The 22,475-nt window shown below is 61.5% G+C and overlaps 1 protein-coding gene across 1 annotated transcript in view; it reads right to left on the bottom strand.

Annotated features, from left to right (window-relative positions):
- IQCE (IQ motif containing E) overlaps positions 1-22,475 on the bottom strand; it is a 35,021-nt gene that overhangs the window by 5,213 nt on the left and 7,333 nt on the right. The window contains exons 4-19 of the mRNA XM_039876372.1: positions 21,288-21,377; positions 17,387-17,500; positions 17,240-17,290; positions 14,562-14,632; positions 13,510-13,582; positions 13,204-13,253; positions 11,771-11,931; positions 11,209-11,264; positions 10,345-10,544; positions 8,737-8,841; positions 7,514-7,604; positions 4,272-4,424; positions 3,868-3,891; positions 1,629-1,739; positions 1,082-1,203; positions 203-276 (exon numbers count right to left, since the gene is read on the bottom strand). Coding sequence (XP_039732306.1) covers positions 203-276; positions 1,082-1,203; positions 1,629-1,739; positions 3,868-3,891; positions 4,272-4,424; positions 7,514-7,604; positions 8,737-8,841; positions 10,345-10,544; positions 11,209-11,264; positions 11,771-11,931; positions 13,204-13,253; positions 13,510-13,582; positions 14,562-14,632; positions 17,240-17,290; positions 17,387-17,500; positions 21,288-21,377 — 1,546 coding nt within the window. The remainder of the gene's footprint in view (positions 1-202; positions 277-1,081; positions 1,204-1,628; positions 1,740-3,867; positions 3,892-4,271; positions 4,425-7,513; positions 7,605-8,736; positions 8,842-10,344; positions 10,545-11,208; positions 11,265-11,770; positions 11,932-13,203; positions 13,254-13,509; positions 13,583-14,561; positions 14,633-17,239; positions 17,291-17,386; positions 17,501-21,287; positions 21,378-22,475) is intronic.

Here is a 22,475-nt window from a genome sequence, read left to right as displayed (position 1 = left end):
AGGGTCGAAGCCGTGACAGGGAAGCTGGGCCGAGGCGGCTGCTGGCTGAAGATACGACTTATTCTGCAGGTGGCCATGGGCGGGACCCGCCTCTCACACGTGTTCACACGCCCCATGCTGCCGGGATGGTGGCGGCTCTTCCGGCTTGACCCTCAGAGGGCCAGCCGCCCCTCGCACCGAAGCTCGAAATGGATGGGCTTACCAGGAAAGGCCGGCCCGCTGCACAAAGGTCTCCTCTTTGCAGAGGCTGCAGTGCTGGCTCTTTTGCTGGTGGCTCTAGAAAAGACAGAGACCCCGTGACCCCGACTCCAGGCCCCCGAGGCCGACGGCCAGCTCCCTGCTTTCCCGGGGCAGTGGCCCCCGCAGTGACCTCGCAGCCAGCCGCACAGCAGACGAGCCCGGGGCATCTGCGTGCCCTCGGCCAGTGTCCCCTCTCCCCAGCCATCCCTCAGCGCCGTTCCCAGCCACGTGTGGCTGCATGTCCTGGTGGACTGCCCCAGGGACGGCCCCCAACAGTCACGTGGGACCCGGACTGAGGGCCCGACGCCCGTGGCTCCTTCAGAGAGAGACCACAGATTAATCGAGATGGGGGCTGCACTGTCGGCCAGAGTGCTGACACCCTGGAGACGAGGCGGCGTCCGAGGGGCTGCGGAGCCCGAGCTCCCCGCGCAGCAGACGCGGGCTCCACCCACCGCAGGCCCAGAGGCCACCCCTGCGCCAGAAATGTCCTTCCAGGCGCTGTGAACCCCACTCGCGGTTCCGAGTGTCTGCAAGGCGGAGCCCTGGCTGAGCTGGCGGGTGCAGTGGGGACAGTGTGACAGCTGGAGGGCTTCTGGCCACAGCACTCCCTGAACCTGGGACTGTGGCACATCTCTCTTCACGAAGGGGCTGCACGCTAGGACAAGCCGGCAGCAGCCCACGGGTGACGGTCACGCGGCTACACTAAGCCTCGCATCGGCTCTCCCAGATGCCTGAGCCCGGGGCCCCCTGCACCTGCACGGCACGGGAGGACGCTGTCACAAGGGGCAGCTTCTGCTCTGGCGATGTGCCTGGGTTAGCATTACCCTGCTGGTCGGCTCACCTGTGCCCAATCCGTGCCAGGTGTGCCCGGAGGACGGACTGGATGGTGGTGATGGCCTCCTCTTGCCCTGGGTCGTCCTCGGCCTGGACAATGGGGCTCGGCACGCGGGGTGGGGGTGAGTCCTGAGGCAACGACACGGACGGGAGCGGTTTCAGAGCACCGCCCACCCTGCGGCGGAGACGGTCTCCCGGGACCGCGGACGGCCAGGCGGAGCACGGCTCCGCTCCAGGCGGCAGACTGCTGCCTGCGGGCTCTTAATCCTCAGCCTCTAGAGCCTTAAGATGAACGTCCTGTCCCCCATGGAGGTGGGGCTGACACAGGAAGCTGGTCCCTCACTGACTGTGCTTCGGCTGCGGGAGGGACACGCTGCTTGGCACTCTGCGGCAGAGGCACCACCGTGTGGCCTGAAGGTGCCGGCATGGGGGACAGGGCACCCTAGGGCAGGATACACGATGGGAAGGTGGCCCCCGCTTTCCTGGGCTGACGAGGTCTGAGAAGAAGGGGGTGACTGTGAGCACTCAGGGCTGGCTGGCCCCCGCAGGGTTACCTGGCAGGGGAGGCTGGGCATGCCGGAAGACTCCGAATCCCACGCTTGTCTTGACACTAGCTCTGCCCGTGCCAGGTGTCCCCTGAAAGCTGCCTGAAGCACAGCAGCCGCCTGTTGGGACAGAGGACAGAGGAGGGTGTTGGTTTCCCCGGGGGGCGGCGGGCACGGCTTACAGGAGGTCCTCAAGTGAAAGGCTCTAACGGCAGAGGAAGTGATGTCCCCCGCGACTCATGGTCACAAAAGCACTGGAAAAACCTCTCACCAGAACCTCCGACAGCGAGAAACACGCCAACCCTCCAGGGACCCCCGAGCCCCGTGAACTGAGTCTGGGGACATGAAGGAGTCACGCTGAATGCTGTCACGTTAGGAACCAGGGCAGCTGACTCCGGCCCACAGTGCACACGCAGTGAGGCTTCCGTGCTGGGGCCGTGGACTCGGCTGTGCGTGCCTCCTCCAGCTATCCTGCGATTCTCCGGAGAGCCTCGCGGGGATCCGCGATCAGTGCCCGGGGTCTGGGCAGCACGTGTGTCTGCCCGGCCTGGTCCGGGCATCGCCGCTGCACAAGGGGCTTGAGCTCTCGTGGTTCTGGGAGGCTGACGTGCACGCTGAGTCCCGACAGACGCACGCTTCTAGATGCCCCGTAATCAAGTCGCCACAAAGAAGCCTCTTTGTCCTCCAAGGCAGAGCGAAGGGGGCGCCCCGAACACGGGTTAGAACGAGCACGTGGAAGCCGAGGGCACAGCCGGCATTAAGGGCGGGAACCGCTGAAGCGGGTGACTACGCGGACTAACCAGGAGGCCCGCACAGCCGGACGACCACAGAGCCCCTGCCTCAGCTGCGGCGGTGGCCGCACTGTGCCCGGGACAGCATGACAGAGGGCAGCGAGCCACGCATCATGTGCCATGCCCACGTGCCAACCGAGCGTCCTGGCTGCTCCCCCTGGAGAGCTCCCGGCACCTCACCTCAGAGGGAGGGGCTGAGACTCGGACGGAGCCCAGAGGTGGCCGAAGGTGGCGGACGGCGCGTGCTGGCCGTCTGCTCAGAGCCACGCCGCACAGTCAGGGCCCTGAGGCGTCCCGAATCCACTCGTTCACTCACTCATTCAAAACTGTTCACCGGAGGCCAGGCGGCGCCCTGCTAACCAGGAGTATGGCGGCAGAGGCAGAGACGGTTCCTGCCTCCGCGGCACCTGCATTCTAACGGGAGGGGCAGCAACTGACAAGTGCAGCGTCCGGAGGGATCGACGCCCTGAACAACATAAAGCAGGGCGGGCGGGGAGGGGCGGGGTGGGCGCTCAGAGAAGGGTCTTCGGGGAGGCGGCGACTCAGTGGAGACCTGAGGACGCCAGGGAGCAAGACCTGCAAAAGCCGGGGGCCAGAGCCCTCTAGACTTCCTGAGGGGCAGTGAGGGCAAAGGGCCTGGGACAGGAAGGGCCTGAGGCTGCCACGGAGGCCGGAGCCACCTCCAGATGGAGCGCGGTGTGCAGGGCCCTCGGGGCAGCTTTGGGCTCTGCTCTCTGTGTGAGAGGGTCACTGCGGAGGGGTGCTGTCCGCCATTTACCAGCACCACCCTGGGGGCTGAGTGGGCAACAGGCTGCAGGGGGCAAAGCAGGGGCGAGGGGGCCTTGAGGAGGCTGCGCGGGAGGCCAGGCCGCAGATCCGCACCGCCGCCCGGACATCCGTCCCCTGCGTTTGCCGCGCCCCCAGCGTCCCCTGCCTTCCGTTCCCACGGGCGTCCCGCGCACCCGTCGCTCAGACCTGCTCTGCTTTCCCGAACGGGCCCCTGGGCTTCACGTGCACGAACCTCTGGCCTGGGGCACCTGTGCCCCCACTTCCTATCCCCGCGGGGCCCTGCCTGTTCTCAAGGCCCGGCTCCAATGTCACCCCCGGAGGGAGTTTCCAGGCCTCGCAAGCAGGCCCAGCGGCCTGTGGCACGTCCACCAGCCCGATCACCAGGGGTTCGCCTGTCTGCCTCGCTGCCCGTGTTCGCTTGCCTGACGCAAGCTGATGACCCATAGCTGTGTGTTGAATGAATGAACGAACGAATGAATTTGAAGGTGTGACGTCATCGGAGCATTCACTTGACGTTAACGCCACGTACGTATCGTGACGGTAACGCTGGGGTCTGGCCGGATTTCACGCAGACAGGCGCGCGACGGCGCTTCGTGAGGTAGCCCTACGTTCCCCTCGCTCCAAAGTGCAACACGAACTTCAACACTGGTGAAATCGACTTTGCTCACCTCATCCTCGACGGCTTTCTTTTTCTGAAAGAGAGAGAAGTGATGAATTAGCACGAGAATGAATGTCCATGCCTTGAGCCTGCCCCCGCCGGGCCCCGGGGATGTGAAGGCCGAACCAGCCGCCCCTGACGAGGCTGCGGACAGCACGGCCTCGGCACCCGGTCTGGCCGCTCCGGCGAGCCGCCCCTTCCTCCCTGGCGGGATGCAGCGCCCCGCCGAGCTCGGGCACGGAGCCTCCCGCCCCAGCCGTGTCCATCCCGTCTCTCCCACGTCTTCTCGTGCATCGACTGCACGTAAAGGGACTCGAGCACTGCGGGTCAGATGGACGGGCGGACGGCAGCGGGGAGCCCCCAGCACGTGCCCCGGGGTGCAGGCCGGCAGCGGGGCATCGCAGGTGCCCTCACCTGCTCCCTGTACACCTTCCAGCGGGCCTGCAGGGTCCTGGCGGCGACGTGTCTCCGCACCTCCGGGCAGGGGCAAGGGGGGCTGGCCTCTGGCTCACGGCCCTGCTGAGGGGGACCGCAGGCTGTTCCGGATGGTCGGGGCTCCTCCTGGGCCTGCGGGACAGCCAAGGGGTAGAGGGCGCTCAGTTGGGCAGGAAGACGGCACCGGGGAGGGCGACCGGGTGTTACGTGGCGTGACATAGGCGGCACTGGTCAGACTCGACTTTTCCATTTAGAGGAAAAGTCTGCACCTACACTGGCCAGCAAGCCACGTGACGGAACTCTCTGGAGAAAACGCCCAGCTGGCAAAGAGCTCGGCGTGTCCCCGGCCTCCCTGAGGGCTGCGTGCAGCGCTCCCGGCGAGGGCAGGCAGCGGCTCGGCACACGACTTAGCGCACGGCTCAGTAACACTGGTCCACGCAAGAACGTCCGCCTTCCAGTTTTAGTCTAAATGCTGCGTTACAAAAATGGGACTCCTATGATTAAAGGCAGCGACGTCTAACTTGGTTTCTGAGGTAGAAAGAAGCAAGAATTGCTATTTTACTATCAAAACAACACTGATTTCTGCCACTTATGGGCCCTGGTAGGTAATCTACCAGAACGCCTCTCAACAAAAATAAAAATACTGGACTATTTTTCTCACATCAGAAAAGCAGGCTCAGTGGAGACACACGCTGGAGAGAGCTCTGTGAAGCCGTGAAACCATCGCAAGTCCAAGAAGCCTGCCCGCTGACGGGGCCACAACGCCCCCAGCACGTCAGCCGCTGTCACCAGTCTCCTCTGGGCACTCGTGGTCACTCCCGCCAAGGTCCCCGACGCAGCCTCTGCCACCCTGGAAAGGGCCAGGTCTCCTTCCCCCCGTCCTAACGCACCTCCGGGCCATCGCTCCATGGAGGCAACGCAGTCTGTCGATGTCACCGATCGGCCTGTGCCACTGTGAGCAAGCAGGTAAAACCAGTGACTCAGAAGGTAAAGGGATGTGACTCAGACAACTCGTGGCAGACAGCCGGGGACTTGAAATCCGGACACGCACGTTCCTCACAGCCACTGCTGGGAGCCGACGCCCTCGCTCCGCCGGCAGCGTGACCACTCACGCCACTGCCCTCGTCCCACCTTCTTCAAGTGGCCAGGCCCCCGGCAGCAAAGACCCAAAGCTCACAGTGCCCACGAAACACCAAGATGACGCGGAAAGACAGCACAGGAGCGCGTGGTCCCAGTGCACCGAAGCAGCGTGCGGGTGGCCCCCAGGCACCCTCCAGTGTTTTCCCGGTAAAACAGGGTCGATCAGCACTGGCCTCCGGGGGAAGAGGGGCTCGTGTGCAGCAGACAGCAGGTCACAGGTCATCCATGTCAGTGAGTGGACGTTACTCTGCCCTCTACCAGGGCATGGTGACCTTCCAACAGGACGCCCTGCCCATTAGCCGGCTCCCACCTGGCACCTTGTCTACGGCAAGGCTGCAGTGAGTGCCCTGCAGTGGGAGCTGGCCAGGCTCGCTGGACGGTCCGTGGGAACCAGGGACCCGCCCTTTGTACCTGTCATTTATAGGGACAAAGTCTCGAGGCTGCATAAGATGCCAACATGAGTACTGAGTAGCTCTGAAGCCATGCCAGTCTCCTGGAGCCCGGAGAAAGGAGCAGACTGGCGCGTGGGGTGGACGCTCCACAGACGGGCAGCGCGGGAGTCAGGGACAAGGTCGGATGTGTGTCCCGTTACTGCATGGGGGGAGCCAGCACCCTGATGCCTCCACAGCCACACGCTGGTGAGAGAACCGGCGTGGGGGTTACCTGACTCTGGGGGCGCCTTAGAGAGGAGCAGACACACCTGCATCTACCTCAGCGGTGCCCTGGGGCCCGGGGTCATCTGACGCGGACAAGGGACACAGGAAGCCCTGCCCTTTTGGCACCTGCTCAGGGAGCAGATCATAAGGAGGCCCCAAAGGGCCGCGTCTCGCACGACTGCCACGTGGCACACCCTGCGTCAGCGGGGCAGCAGATGCACTCAGTGTGTCCTGCACTCAGGGTCGTGTCTGCTGCGAGCAGACAGGGTAGGCGCTCAGGGGAGCGGGGGCCTCCTGAAAAGTGACCGTCACACAGAATGGCTAATCTCCATCCCTGGACGCTCGGACCATGGGCCATGCTGCAGGACTCAGAACATTACCCAGAGCACTAGAAAAACCGCCACGGAAATGTTCCCACACAGGTGACACAAAAGGTGTCCTTCGTGGAACAGTAAAACCAGCTTTCCCAGGGAAGAGGCGGACTCACACTGCCCAGGCCTCGCGCCGGGCCAGGGGGACACGCAGATCAGGGCCAGCACACGCGCTTCAGGGCCGCTGCTGGCGACGCGGGAATCCCTTCTGCCCGGCTGGCAGCGTGCGTGCGCCTCATCTGCGTGGAGACGCGCCCGCCGCTTCTCCGAGGCCCCAGTGCTCAGCGCCTTTCTCTCCTCTCCTGTGCTGAGCTCAGGGGTCCACAGTGTCGGACACTCCGGCAAGAAGCCTGAACACTAGGGCTCCTGACAAATAAGCCAACCTGGGAGGGAAGCTGGTCCCGAAGGAAAAAAGGGCGGACAACGCGACCCTGCAGTCCGATAAGCCTCCCTTTTGGTGGCCAGTGACCATCTCTGCCAGGCCACTCGCTGCTGAAACAGTAAGTCACCTTCTGAAACAACAACTTCTTGGCTAAAATGTGTGCCAGGTACACACCCACCACGCTGGGGGTGCCCAGGTGGCACTGAGATCTTCGGGCGCAGAAAGGGTCAGAAAAGGGGTCGCACAGAGGCTGCTGGGAACACCGGCCCGTCTGCAGCGCATGCATGGGACACAGCCATCGTGCTGGCTCTGCTGATCCCACGCCTACAAGACAGGCCCTCGGGGGCCAGCGCTGCCACAGGATTTTAGTACCGTTCCCTGTTAGTGTCGGCAGACGTCAGAGTACCTGCCCTCTGAAGAGTCCACTACTGGAGCACAAGGTCAGAGGGAAGGCACGTTCCCGCCACCAGAGCCCAGGCGCGGCAGCCTCGGGACCAGCACCCCCGGCTCCACGGAGGTGCCAAGGAACTGCGCACGGCCATAGACCACCTCCTCGTCCCCACACACGGGGAGAGGGGACGGGGACGGGGAGGACGGTCTGGCAAAACCTGTAGCGTGAGGGCCGTTGGGATCACAGCGTCCCAGCCACATCCCAGCGCGTCCGAGCCTCACCTCAGGGGTCACTTCCATGGGGACACCTTCCTCCTCTCTCTTCATGTCTTCTAGTTCTTGAAACTTCTTGGTGAGCATTTCAATTTCCTCTCTAAAGCAGGAAAGGATAAGATGATGCCTTACTGGTCCCCGTGCTGTAGATGTCTGTGACAGAAGGGACGGGGGCCTGCAGCTAGCACGGCCACCTCTCCCGGCCATGGGAGCCCCGGCCACCACCGCACTGCACCGCAGGTGGCGCGTCTGCCTCATCAGGAGTGGGTGGCCAGGGGCCGGCACGGGGGAGGTCGGGGCCCCGTGGCGCTCCGGGCGCAGGGCGGCAGGCGCTGAAAACCACTGACCGCACGGTGAACGGGCAGACCGTGTGCGGTTTTCATAAACAGCGTGAACGGAAGGAGGTACAATGTACGTCCCTGTCCAGATGCTAAAGGCAAAGCGAACCCTCTCCTCCCTGGACACCGGCCCTGTCTGACCCTCGCTGTCTGGCAGAAGCCGGCCACAGCTCCCCTGGACACAAAGGCCCTGATTCATTTCAGTCACCGGTGTCTAATGATTCTGAGTCCTAAATGTTTCTGCTTAGGTTTCTGATCTGCTCTTTCGGGCACTTTACTGATGTGACGTCCACATGGCACGGAACTCGCGACCTCGCGGCACACAGCTGAGTGCTGGTCAGTGAGCTTGCAGTGGCACTTAGATCGCCCCGCCTGTCCTGCCCTGGCAACGCGCATCTGCTTTCCGTCCCTGCAGATCTGCGTCTGCTGGGTGTCCGAGGACCGCCCGCCAGGCGGCCTTTCCTGCTGCGCCCGTCGGTTCGTGCGTCACCCGTGCTGGGGCGTGTGTCAGCGCCTCACTCCGTCCCTCCCCTCGTCTGCACACACCTCAGATTTTTATCTGTTCATCGGCTGACGGACACTTGGGCTGTTCCCACTTTCTGGCCGTCGTGGACAACGATGCTACGAAGGGTGTGGGAGGCGATGACCCCCGAAGCGGGGCCGACACCCAGACTGAGGGGTGTGCCCACGGCAGATGCCATGACGCCTGCTCCCCCCGACATTGCCCTGTACGAGGCGAGCCCTTCCCCAGAGTTCGGATCCTCACTGGGAAGGAAAGCACCACCGCGAGCTTCGGGACGAGGCTGCGGCCGCGCTGACGGCAGGCGGGGCCGGCATGCGGTGGGCGGGGCCGGGACTGTGCGCGCTCCGAACACGGACTCCCGGCTCACTCACCTCAGAGCCCCCTCTCTTTCTCTTCTCTCCTTCTCGCCCTCCTTCACGCTTTCCAGCTCTCTCTGCAAGTCGATCTTTGCCTGGAGCAGCTGCTTCACCTCCAGGCTGAACACACAGAACCAGAGACGTTTCAGCAGTCGTTAAAACAGGACCACGTTACACCAAGCGTCATAGGCTGGGAGCACTCAGAGAAAAAAAACGCGGCCCAACCCCCTAACTGATGACAGTGGACACAGAAGAGAGGGCCGAGAACAGGCAGGGGTCCTGAGTCAGATGTCACGGGTGGTCTGCTGTGAGGGGGACACAGCGGGGAGTGAGCCCCGACTCGGTGGAGCCCCGCCTCACGGCCTGTATCCCAGGGAGGGACACCACCCTGTCAGACAGTGGGCACCCAGTCCGTGCCCCAGACGAGTGCTCTGAAGGGCCACGTGAACTACGTGGGTGCTGCCTGAGCTGAGGGCTTGAGGACAAAGTGGGGCACCCACAACTGCACTACTCCCAGACAGGCTTTCCTAGGCCCCCCAGGTGACTCGTGGCTAAGAATGTGGCTTTAAAACACGACCTCTAGCAGAAGCTCAGTCCCACGGCTTTCTGTCGCAATGGCTTTTCAAGGTCCTGTGAAAGTCTGTATGAACCGGACTACACACCATAGGGGATCCGCAGAGAAGGGCAGGGTCAAGGTCAATAAATGAAGCTACTGTCATGCCATGTGACAGCTTTCAAAATGACTACGTACCTTTCCAAATGACTAGACTAATTTTTGCAAAGAACCTCTCAGCGCGTGTGAAAACAGGGAAAGGCTTGGCCTTCTGCTGGGACAGCAGCAGGGAACCCAGGCCCCGAGCAAGCCAGGGAGTCCCTCTCAGGCCCAGGAGTGCACGCGAGTCACGGTGAGGTCGCATGAGACAGACAGGCTCCAGAGACCTGGGGCAGCTGAGGTGCTGCATCTCTAACCAGCTCCCGGTCTGTGCTTAGGTGGCTTCCCAGGCCATGCTCTGGGTAGCAAGGTCTGAGAGATAAAGCCCATCTCAAAAGACCGTGCGGTGGCTTCCTCACGACAGAACGGTGACTAGAGAAGCCCCAAGGAAACAGCGGGAGGAGGACGGTGCATTTTCGGTGAACCACAGATCAAGATGCTGGAGACAGAGAATAAGCGACATCTGAGGCTTCGCCCTTCAAAACTCTTAGGGTTGCACCGAACAGCTCACGCATGTGTCCCATTTGATAAAGGTGACACAGACACGTCACTGAGTCTTTAAACCACTCCGTATAAGACCTAATTGATGGCATATCTATTTTACGAGAATTAACCAAATCATTTTTCTCTAAAGAAGTTCGGAAACCCCTCTGGAATTCAGTGTAAGAAGATCTGAATGCCCACCCCCTTTGGAAACCTGACTTGGCCAATTAATGTTTTCTTTTTACCGCTAAAGCTGGCTTTATGTTACAACCGAAACGTACGCTTCGGAATCAGAAAGTCCTCGTGCAGTCGCTCCTGAGAGCTGAGCGCGCCCAAGGCCATGAGAACGGTGGACGCCTCGCGAAAACGCTTGTCAGCAGGAGGCCAGGCCCCCCGGGGCGGGAAGCTGCCCGGCACCAGCCACGTACTCTCTGTCCTGCAGCTGCGCCCGCAGGGCCCGCCGCTCGCCCTTCAGGCTCCTCACCGCAGCCCGGACACGCTCGCTCTCCTCCAGGTGCCCGGCCGGTGGCTGCCCGTGCCCCGCGGAGCTGGATGCGGCGTGAGCCAGGAGGTCTGACCGAGCCTCATCCGAAGACTGGGGCTTGGGGCTCTCCATGGGACCGATCTCCTGGGGCGACACGGGCGGGTTAGCACGACTTCCAGAGACCCCGTGGCCGCCGGCCTCGCGCAGCCCAGAAGGGCTCGGCCCCATGGCCCCCGACGCCCTCCAGGGCCATTCCTCCCCAGCAAGCTCGGCTTCCCAACTGCCCACGAATTATAGAAACCTATTCAGCTTTCGGCCTGTAAATGTGTGAAATTATTATTCTTTTAAATGTTCCCCTCTAAGTTTACTTTTCTCGGCCAAATAATGTGACACCATGACCTCCGTCAATAAAATCAGATTGGCTATGAGTTTGCAGATTCACACGGGGGATACGGGGAAATGTTAATCAGATTTTCTGGTGGGCAGAGTGCAGAGATCAGAGTTTTCTGTGAACCTGAGTATTATATACACTGGTGAGAACACCAGTCTGGGGCATGATGGGCAATGAAAAGCCGACATGGACACAGGAGGCTGGGTTCGGAGGGGCTCTAGGGTACCTGCACCCATCTTGCCGGAACAGGGTAGGCACGGCGTGACCCTCGCTCTGTCCACTCTTTGGTCTGCCCACGGCACTGTGCCCATGAGCAAAGCCCCTTGCCCGTCCCCCGCCCCTCAGGCGCCCCCCGCTCCCCTCCAGCGCAGGCAGGCCCCGAGCCGGGCGCGGGACACTAGGGGGCGTGCCTCTCACCTTCTCCAGCTCCGCGATCCGTCTCAGCAGCCGGGGCTTACTCCACTCCATGTAACCTGGGGAAGGAACGGGAGTTTAAGGCACACTTCATGCCGCCACCCTGACAGGCCCCTTCGGCCAGACTGCCCTTCCCGAGCGAGCAGAGGGGCCTCCCCCAGTGGCCGCGTGGCTGACCCTCAGCTCTCAGGCCTGTGCCCAGCTGTCACGGCCTTGGAGGGGCCCCATCTGCAGGTGCACAGCTGCCCACCTGCCGCCTCTCCCTCCCCTCCTTTACTCTGCTCCCAGCTCTCAGTTGACCCGCTGGCCCCTCCGCCTCCCTGACACGACGCCACTGCCACGAGATGTGTGCATGCTCGTTTGCCACGGTCCCCAGCGCCCGGACACAGCAGGCGCTCATTCGATCTCCAAGCGCATTCGCGCGTGCGGCCCAGCGGTCTAGCTGCACTTGGCCCATGCAGTCGGGCCTAGGCGGTGGGGAGGCAGGAAGGCCTGCATCTCCGTCAAAGAACCAGAAACATGGCCTCTCCCCACGTGTCCCCTCCCGGTGGCCCTGGAAAGACACCCTTGATCCTGGAGACGGTGGGCGAGTGGCTCAGCACGCGGTCCAGGTCCTCCTTCAGGCTGCGGTTCTCCTCCGTGAGCTCCTGGACGCTCCGGGACAGGCTCAGCAGGACGCTGCCTGTCTTCTTCTGCCTTTTAAAGCTGGCTTTCTTCTCCGACAGCCTGCGGGCCAGAAACCACGAGGTTGAGGTCTAGGTTTCTGAACTGATTTAATGTCACGCGTGAGGGGGCGGTCGTGCAGATGAGTGTGTGCAGTCCTCCGGGGACCCTAAGTGTGACCACACGGAAGCAACCTGTGCCTCCTTCCCACGGAATGTCCTTCCAACCAGTCAACCTGTGTAACAGCATAGCGTACTCGATGATGTGTAGTGTTTTAGACGCGTCACTAAAGGGTTCACGGTTCACTTCTCTCGTTACTTAAGCACCTATGTGATAGCTTTGGTCTTGCCTCTTACCCCCGAGTCTAAGCCACACAGACTGCATCTGCAGACTGGCCTCCTCGCAGACTTGGGCAGGGAGGCAAAAAACCAGAGTCGCCGGCGGGCACGTGCCCAGCTCAGGCTGAACGAGGCACCGCCCTGCCTCTCAGTTCTCCGCGGTCCACTCAGCATGTGCTTTTCACAGTGCTGTGCTCCGTCGGTGCGTTCACTGCTTAAATCGTCCCCTTGGTGCAGAGCCGAGTGCGGCCCGTGGGCCCAGTGGAGGGCGGCAGGAGACCCGTCTGGGCCGAGTTCAGTGTTAAGGTGTCGACAGTGCACGTCAAGGTGTCTCTGAGCAGAAACACACCTAGCACCAGGTTATGCACTGCAGTTCACGACCAGGGCCGCCCTCCGCACCCCCGGGGGCACGTTCACTCCCGACAGCTCAGCGCACGTGCAGACTACGGGACTCTCCGCTGCAAACGGCAGGGACCGGCCACAAGTGCCATCCGGCCCTTTACAGAAAAGTTTGCCAACCTGTTTTCAACTACGGGGCGGTTAGGAAAAAAGCGAAGGCCGGGCCGGCCGTGTAAACGCCCTGCGAATGTTCGGGACTGACCACAGAGGCCGCGACACACAAACCCGATCAGGGACTGCGGCTCCCCGCATCTGCTGTCAGCACGGTGTGGGCTGGAGAAGGGGTGAGGGACGCTGAGAGGACGGCCACCCTGCTGCCCCTCCTGATAAACTCGTGCGGCAACACGAACTTGCACTTGGTGCTGAACTCTCCCCGACAGGAAGATCCGCTGGGTGAACCAGTGCCGCTAGGCAGTGTGGACAGTGACCGTCGGCGGTCAGCACGGGGCGGTTGTCAGGGCACCCGGGGGCCACCCCCGTGGAAACGTGGCAATCTGCCCACTGGCGCAAGGGCGGGCGTGGCCCCGCAGCGGCCATGCTGCTTGGTGTGGAACACGAGGCCCGCATAGGAGCCCCGGCTCCCGACAGATCATCGTACTTCCTTCCCGTGGTTTCGGAACTCGCCAGGAGGGTCTGCAGGCGATGGATCTGCAAACGGCAAGTTAGAACGCATCAGGACACGCACATCAGGACGCGAGCCAGCACGGCCCACCTTCCTCTAAAGAGGCTGCCGCACACGCCTGACCTCTGTCCCGCGGCAGGTGAGCGCTAGGTGCGCGACGCTCACTCAAGCTGGGGCAGGAGAGCGGGGTCCCCACAGGGCCGCCGGCCATCACCCAGGCCAGCAGCTGGGCCCGTGTGCCTACTCCTGCCCTGCACCCGCTCTGGGCAGAAGGGCACCCACCTCCTCGTAGTAGGTCTCCATGGCAATCTTCATCTCCTCCAAGTTCGTGGTCTTTATGTCGGTCTGCAGTTTGCTAGAAAGCCAAGTTCAGAGTTAACACGGCAGTGCCAGCATTCCCCGGGCAGAGAAGAGGACGTGTCCCCAGGACATCAGAGCCGGGCTGGGAGGGAAAGGCTGAGCTGGCCCTCGGCTGGCTGGTGGCCTCGCACAGACTCCCTTCCAGACTGACCAGCCACTTCCCAAGGTGAGTGACAAACTCCCTAATGATGCTCTTTACTAAGTAAGAGGCTGTCTAAAACTGGAGCGACTGTGAAGACAGGTCTCCGGGGCAGCGGGGGGCTGTCCGTGTGAAGGACAGCCACTTGCCCCCAGCGGTCAGAGTGACTCTCCTTGCTCTCCGCCTCTGGACAAAGGCTCTAACAGAGGAAAGGAAAGCCACACGGATCAGGATTCCGAAACTCGGAAAAAATCAGCAAGCAACGTTTTTTCAGGTGACCATTTTAGCAGGAAACGAAGGAGGGGGAGAGCGCTGCGTGAAGAGGCGGCGCGGGGCAACAGGTGGGACCTCGCAGCTCCTCAGAGCAGCGTGAACACCGCTGGAGGACTCTGCCCTCGCACCAGACAGCAGGAAGGACGAGCGGCCGCCCCGAGGGCAGAGCCAGGATGGGGCCCAGCGAGGGGCAGCTGGGGGACGGGCCTAAGCATCGGGGTTTCCTGTGTCGCGTTGGAGATGAAGACTGGTCCACGGGAGACTAAGGACAGAAGGCGTTTCTTAAATGCGACAGGCACGGGAAGAGATGCGAGGAAAAGGCTGCTCCTTCGTGACACTTGGAAGAGGCGGCCAACGTCTACTTGGCTCTCTGGTGGAAAGATGAAGTTGGGAGCAGGGGCGTGGAACAGGGCACGGCGGGTGGGAACTGAAGTTGCCGTCTGAGGACAGAGCACACAAGCCACCGAAAGGAGGCGGGAGCGGCGAGCGGCCAGCTCCAGCAGCGGGGGTGGGAGCCGGGAGCCCGCGGGGAGCCCTGGCCAGCCTGCCGACCTCTCCGTACTGGATAGTGTTGTCCTTGTCCTTGCACTGCTGCTCCAGCTTCAGGATCCTCTGCTTCAGGCCACTAACGACCTGCCAACGAAACAGCGGCACGTCACGCTGGCCGTTTCCACGTCCGTGGTCCCCTCCCTCTGCGGACTCAGCCCGTCCTGTGCCCAGGCAGGTCCGGGTGGCCCCTGCCCGCACGGCCTCCCGTCACAGGACCTCACTGTCCTCGCTTCATCGCTGGCTTCTCTTCCAGACCACAGCACAGTGAAGACGGGGCCGCTGACCCGCTCACTCAGTGCAGGGAGGCGAGTGAGCGGGCCCAGGCGGGTGGGGGTCCCTAGGCAGACGCCCGCCAGGCACAGAGCCCTCCCCTGGGCCATGGGCCACGCTTAGGGGACCGCCAGGTGCCTCCCCAGTTGTCTTCCAGGAAGACACCAGTCACTAGATGCAAAGTCATCAGCCCTGATCCCCCCCATGACAACTCGGCCCACACACTCCCTGGGGGTGAGCAGGGCAGAAAGAGGCAGGGCACAGCGGGACAGAGGCCTGCGGGGTCCCCAGGGCCCCGCGCCTCCCCGAGTGCCGCTTACCGCCTGCTTCCTTCCCTGTCAGTCCATCACTGGGGAGACGATAGCAGCACGCCCCTGAGCAGACGTCTCCCCTTCTTTGGAATGGCCCAACTACTTTCTAACTGGATTTTAAGGTAAGTTTAAATTACCTTAGCGATGCACGAACACATTTTGTTTAAAAAATTAAATATTATGGATGCGACAGTACCCTTTGACATATCGCTCTCAACCAAATATTGTCACCAACTCGAAGTGCATTCCCGAGACCGCAGTGTACGCGTGCTCGGCTGTGTGCGCACCCCTGCAGTTCCGGCATCCCGTCGTGTATGTCCACGGTGCCCAGGCACACGTGGCCCCTGCAGCTCAGCGAACGGTTTTGGGGAGCCGTCCCTGCATCTCTGTATTCTCGCACCACGTGACGCGCACGGCAGAGTGCCCCCTTTCCCAGTGACAAGTCTGGAAGCCGAACCTACTTCTGCGACTGCGAATAATCCTTGGCCAGCCCCGCGGTGTACACACGCAAACGTCTCCTGAGCATGGATGCCAAGTGGAAGTGTCCAACCGCGGACACGGCCACTGTGAAGGGTGGCCTGGCAGAACGCACGTACCCTGCGATCTAGAATTCCCACTCGGAATCAACTTTAATAACAAAAAAAAAGCAGAACAACAAACATGCAAGGAGCCCTTCCTCTCTGCAAATCCCCATCATTTTCAGGACTCTACGCCCTCACCCGAGTCACGCAGACGGCTCTGTTGTTTTATATTCTTTATTCTTTTCTGAAGATGTTTTGATGCAGCGGCATTCCAATCTGAATGGCTTCTCCTCGATTTTCCTCCCAAATGGGGCAGCTATAAATAACCTTGTGCCAAAGGCTTTTTCTCCTGGATTTTCCTAAGAAGTGGTGTTAGACAAGGGGTGACTTCACGGACCGCTGCGGCCGCATGTCACAGCGCCTAACACGTCATGTCTGGTTCTACGTGCCTGTGCTGCCCCAGCCCCCTAGACTGGCTTGGCGGCCTGGCTGTTTTGCTCCTTGAAGCCGAGAGTCTCCTGTCCCAGTAGCTGAGGACAAGGCCTTCACACTAGCATTGACTGCTGCTCAGCAGTGGGGACCGAGTGGACACCAGCCTGGCCTTCGGGGCTCACGGCCACTCACTGCTAACCCAGCTTGGGCGAGGCGACTCCCTTAACCTCGATTTCCCGATTTCAAAGATGGGGATGCAAGTCCCGGGCAGCACAGGCCACGTGAGGTTGTGTACGTGTGCAAACTGTGCGCTGGGCCACTGCTACGTAAAACTATCTTCTGTGTAAGCGCTGACTCCTTCTCAAGCCCTTATGCGTCTACGTGCCGCGGTCTTCACGCAGAGCTGCTCCAGTCAGCGGAGCAGACAGCCTTGCTTCTGTCTAGGTCAGTAGCGTCTGTGTGCCCTGGACGGAAGTCTGCTGTGCCATCGATGACGCCCCGTTACACCGATCGTTTCTGTCATGGTCTAATGGGTCTTTATGATAAATCTTATGTCATCAAACCCACTCACCACAACATCACTGTTACTTTATTCTTTGTGTGCGATAATCTCATCATCTCATCCTTTCCGGTTTTTAGCACTTCACATGAAACAGACATGTACTTCCTCGACTCGTATGAGGTTTGCCGTGAAATGTTTTTCTCCAACTGCCAGTTTATTGCCACAGCATCGATCACACTGCGGTCCCATTTTCCATCGTTTGTTGCATTCGATCTGTTACGCGTTACTAAGCAACACAGAAACGGTGTCTGTATGTGTTTTAAGGTCTTCGTCCCATTCCTGCTTTGCTTCTGTTTCAAATCAGTGTCGCTGGTTAAGCGCGATGTGTTTCTCTGGGTAGGATGGGGCGGTCCCCCACTGTGCCCACTTTCCTACGGCAGACTTCTGGCCCGTGGAAAGCCTGCTGGGCCCCACACCCCCTCACAGCCCTGCAGCATCTCCTGTCACCCGCACCGCTCCGTGGGGACTGGGTTCAGAGCGCCCCAGGCCCTCCTCTGCGTCTGCTACGCCTCGGGGGGAGGGCCCCGCTCACCGTGGGCTGCTCTGAAAGTAAGTTCACTGCCCAGGTGTCTGTGCTGCTGGAGACGGTACTCACCCAGCCAGTCTCAGGCCTGTCCTCTGCCGGAGTCCGAGCAGAACCCGGGCCCTGTGGGAAGCGGAGTGAGACGTGACAACAGGCGGCACGGCCCCCTCCGCCCCCGCCGGGCTGCGCGGTGGGCCACCGGGCCGGGCCGGGACTTACTCGGGACAGATCCAAAAGCTGCTCTATCTGCCGGTCCTTCCTGCTCTTTTCCTCTTCCAGGCGCCGAAGCTTCGTCCTCATCAGATCCACCTCGCTCTTCTGCATGCGTAGCGACTGGAGGAAGAAGGGCCAAATGCACCCGGAAGCAGCCGCACGCACACGCGCAGCCGGGGACACCGAGCTGGGGGGGACGCTCCAGGCCGCCCAGTTCGCCAGGGCGCGTGGTGTGGCGGTGGGCGGGGCCCGGCCGGCACGGCGAGGAGCTCCGAAGGGCACGGCTGCACTGGGTGCGGGGCAGGGCGAGTGCCCGCCAGGTGCGGGCCCACCCACGCAGCTCGGGACGCCACGAGGAGCGCTACAGACGGACGCTGTGGACGGCGCTGCTGCCGGGCGCCGGGTCGCGTGTCCTCCGCGGCCACACAAGAAGCCCTCGGTGGTCACACCGCCTATAACCCAAACTCGTCAGACCCTAATGCTCATTTCCGATCCTCAGCCTCGGCCGAGGCTGGCTGGTTGGGGCAATGGTTCCCAAGCATTCGCCTGTGAATCAGCCTTTCACCAGCCTGCGGGGAGCTGACACCTGTCGTCACGCTGCACAGCACTGAGCTTATTCACTGTCCACAACTATCCCGTACTTTGAAACATCCTTTCTGCTACTCTGGACTGACTTAGTCCTCTCATGACATGGCGACGGGAGGGCGTCTGTATTTTCAACATCCTCACTGGACGTTGTGACACCCTGCAGCCTGAAGAGCGTGAGGCTGACACAGTGTCCACAGCCTCGGCCGAGGGATGCCCACACAGGTCAGCTGGTGCCACGGTCACCTGGCGTCCAGCATCAGCCTGCACTTGAGCTACCAGTTATCTTAGAAACGTCCTCCTTTTAAGGGACTTGCGGTACTCAGAAGAGAGACAGAGTCTGAACAAAGCGGCCACCACGGGAAAGGGGATTCTGAGTCCACCGTCCACTGAGGGAGGCCTGGCACGCCAGCCACGTGGCCAAGGTGGGTGCGACCCCAGTGCCGCAGTGGGGCAGGAGAGGTCCCGGCACTCAGTGAGTGTCTGACGAATGAGTCAGTCATTGCAGTCACCGGGGAAGAGGGAGCGAGTCCACTCAAACCCTCGGACGCTGTGTGTGACACCTGAGAAGACTCAGACAGGTGAAGAGAAGAAGGCAGACGAGCTAGGGACCTCAGGACATGAGGGTGACACACAGAGATTCCCCCACTTTCCTTTCGGCTCTGGACATCCTGGACTGGGTTCTGGAGAAGCCATCAGCCTGGACAAGCCAACAGGCACACACGAGAACAGCCTCCTCTCTCCGGCAGGAAAGGGGCAGCCAGCCAAAGCAGGAAACTCAGACGAGGACCACAAACACCGCAGGGGATGCTACGGCCCCACCCGGCCAGCCAGGGCCGAGGGAGACCGAGACCTCCACCCAGCCAGGTTGGAGCAGGTGCCCGCGCCTCCTCCTGGGGGACAGGTGGGGTGGCCAGAGGAAGCCTACTGGAGAGTCATGACTTCCCACTGACCAGTGGTAATGAGGCCACGCACACACAAAATAAAGCAGAGACTTAAATCCTAACGCATCGATGTGAAACGCAAGTGATCTGAAAGACGATCAGAAGACAGAGATTGGCAAAGCAGATTGAAAAATATACGCTGACCGAACTACACGCTGTCTGTAGGAAACTCATTTCAAACATGAGACAGGCAGGTCAAAGTAAGAGGATGGAAAAACAGATGCCACCGGTACGCTCATCAGAAGCGAGCGGGAGTGGCTGTGTCAGCGTCGGGCGAAGCAGACCTCGGAGAGCAGAAAGCCACCAGAAGAGGGAGGGCTACCACACGACGATTCCAGGGTCGAGCCACCACGGAGGCAGCGATCCCAAGTGTGCGCCCCCGAGCAACAGAGCCGCGAAACGTGGAACGCAGCGGGCACGGGAAGGGAGACAGGAAAACGCACGACTGTTCTTGGAGACTTTAACACCCCGTCAGCACGGACGTGACGGCGGGACTGGGAGCCAGCAGAGTCCCACGGCCCCGGCCTGCAGGCTCTAGCTGGCAAGCAAGGAGCACGGCCCGAACATGCATGGGCACAGACCACATTCTGGGCCTCGGCGAACGCCACAGATGGGAGGACACGAGGTGGCAGAGTGTGCTCTGTGCCACCGCGGGACCGAACTCGACGGCGACAGGAACAGGAAGACCTTTATACTCTCGGCGGCCACACATCACAATCCCAGAGGACCGTGGGCAGAGAAACGCAACGCAGCAAAGCTCGAGGGCACAGCCGAGCGGCACCGAGAGGGTGCTGCTGAGCACCCAACATCCCGGGCACATCGAAGGAGTGAGAAGAGCACCTCCAAGGTCGCACTGTGCGACCCCATTCGTTCGGCTTCGGCTTCGCCAAGATGCCAAAATCACAGAGACGCAGAATCAGCAGAGGCTGCCAGGGACAGGGGATGCTGATGGGGGGTGACTGCAGAGGGGCAGTGGAGGGGACCTCTGCGGTGGCCGTGGCCCCAGGGACCACGCCCACCACGAGACAGCTGCACACGGACGGACGCTGCCTCGGCGCCACGCCCTGGACCTGAGCTGCACGGGGACGGGGTGGGGGCGCGGGGCCCCCCCGTAACCTCCTGTGTGTCGGGCGCTGTACTGAGGCACTTTTGCGGACTATTTCGTTGATTCTATTCGCTGTAGTATTATTGCCCCGTTTTCAACAGGAAACGGAGGTGTCGCTTGCCACAGGAAAACTGCTCTGATGACCCAGACCCCAGCGCGACAGAGCACGGCTGAACACGCGCCTCCCCAACGAACCTGGGGGCTGAGGCTGGGCTCGTCCAGGACCCCGCGATGGGAAGTTCGAGTAAAGGCGAGACGATTCTACCCAGGGACCCACTTCCGGCCCTCAGAGCTCCCTTCCAGGAGCGCTGCTACGGCAATCCCTCAGCCTTGGGGACCCCGGGTTCCCTGGTGCAACCCCTCAACCGGAATAAGCCTCTCTCCGGGGCGCTAGGAGCAGCAGCGTCCATGTCTCTGCGGTGGGATGTTCCGGTTCAGGCCATGCGCTCCCTGCCCGGTGGCCCCGTGGCGGGGCGTCCTCTGGGCCGACAGGAGGCTGCGGCTGCCCACGGGGCCCGACCAGGTAAGACGGCGGCCGGCCTCCTTGCCGTGCTGGCTGCCAACGCCCTGCTCAGCCTCTGGGGCCCAGACGGACCACAAACCTGCAGAGGGGCTCGGCCGGGGACAGGGGACAGCAGATCTATAAATGGAGTAGCCTTAGGAAGAGAATGGCCCCCGCCACTCCCCCGGGGCACAGGAACAGGCATGGCTGTGAAGGCCCGAGTGAGCGCGGAGGAGGCCAGGGAGGTGCCAGGGGGTGGCGTGTCAGCGGAACCCGCCCTCCGGGGGTCGGGAGAGCACGGGCAGTGGAGGGCGCCTCGGCCCAGGGAGGCAGACTTTGACTGAAGTCCTGGTTCTGCTACTGGCTGACCCTGGACAGGCTAATAAGCTCTGTCTCAACGTCATCACTAGGTAATAGTTGTCACCTATCTCAGGCCACTCTGCTGAGGTGGTGTGTACACGGTGTCATTAACACTGCAGGAATACACAAAGGGGAGACTGCCAATAGGAGCGGCTTGGCACGACTGTAGGGCCAAGCCTCGGGGAGCAGAGGGCCTGAGGGCAACAGGTCCCCCAGTGTGCACCCCCGGGGGCAGAGGCAGGGCACCGGCACAGCTCGTGCTGGGCCTTTCCTAAACCGGGGTCACCAGCCACGGCGTAAGCTCAGTGTCGCTCTACAGCCCACAGCCTTCCCACACGACCCCCATGAGCCCCCGTCGTCGTGGAAGGCTTTCGCTGTTTAACATCAACCAAGAACAGGCTGAAATAGCACCTTCTTCAACTCGATGATCTCGTCATACATGTCTTCCTTCTCTCTGTAGACAGGCGTCCTGAGGACACGACCTGGAGGAAGACACACAGCCTCTTAAAAGACTGTCTGAAAAGGAGAAAGAATTCTGGGCTATACTTTAGTCAAAACCTGGAAGTTAGTACAATTATCTTAAAAAGAAAAAAAAGCAGAAACGTTGCAACGTTTTTAGCGCAATCACGACACTGTTGCAGAAAAGAAACCAAGAACGGCGGCGACAGGGAAGGAGGAAGGGGACGCGGAGGACGCGCGCAGGGCGTGGCTGCAGTCACAGGGCTCGAGACGGGGGTCGAAAGGAGAAGCTGCGTGTTTAGGTTTCACAGCAAACGCAACACGGACGGGCGCGCTCGGAGCCGACGCCCACGCAGCACGGGCACTCTGGTCTCAGCGTGACACGTACTGTATCAGGACTCCTCGCGGCAACGCGGCGAGGTGACGGCCCGCGGGCTACGGCGAGCAGGGAGAGGCAGGGAGGGCCGCGGGGGGACGCCCGAGGGCGAGGACCAGACAGGGAGACAGAGACAGGCCGGCAAACCGACGCTTTCTGCTGAGATCAGGGCTTTTTCCTACCATTTGCGATGTTCATTTCTAGTATCGTTTATATAATATGTGTAAATAAGATTGAGGAGCAGGCACAAGTGAAGCGGGGGATATGTCGCTGTCCACAGGACAGAGGCCCTTCCGAGGAGGGCAGAATGGACCGTCAGGCTCACTGTCCTCGGGATACTCCGTGACCTCCTACTAACGGGGCTGGTACAGGACGCTCCATCTCGCTGCTTTCTGCTTTTCCTTAGTCACGGCCTTGTCGCCCTCAACGTGCCACGTGGCTGGCAGACCCCGAGATGTGACCTTTCGGTTCTCACAGCTGTGAGTCAGGCGGGAGTGCTCGCCAAGGGGAGGGCAGAGGCCGGGCTGGCTCAGGCCTCCTGGTCTGACCGTGCCTGGGTTTAAAGGCGGGGACGAGCAAACACAGCGGAAGCCTCTGCCTCTGATGATCAGCCTTTCTGGGCCGGAGGAAGCTAAGCCGGCCAGGAAACGGCGGCACTGGGCGGTGCGCCGACGAACGTTCAACTGGTTCTCGAAAATGGGCAAAGCTCGAATTGTGGCGTCTGCCCATTTCCACGGTGAAAGCGGCCACACCACGTCCAGTTT

The sequence above is a fragment of the Pteropus medius genome, unplaced genomic scaffold (genome assembly GCF_902729225.1).
Source record: "Pteropus medius unplaced genomic scaffold, Ma_sr-lr_union100, whole genome shotgun sequence".
Taxonomy (NCBI): domain Eukaryota; kingdom Metazoa; phylum Chordata; class Mammalia; order Chiroptera; family Pteropodidae; genus Pteropus; species Pteropus medius.
This window is presented reverse-complemented; position numbering and strand designations above follow the sequence as displayed.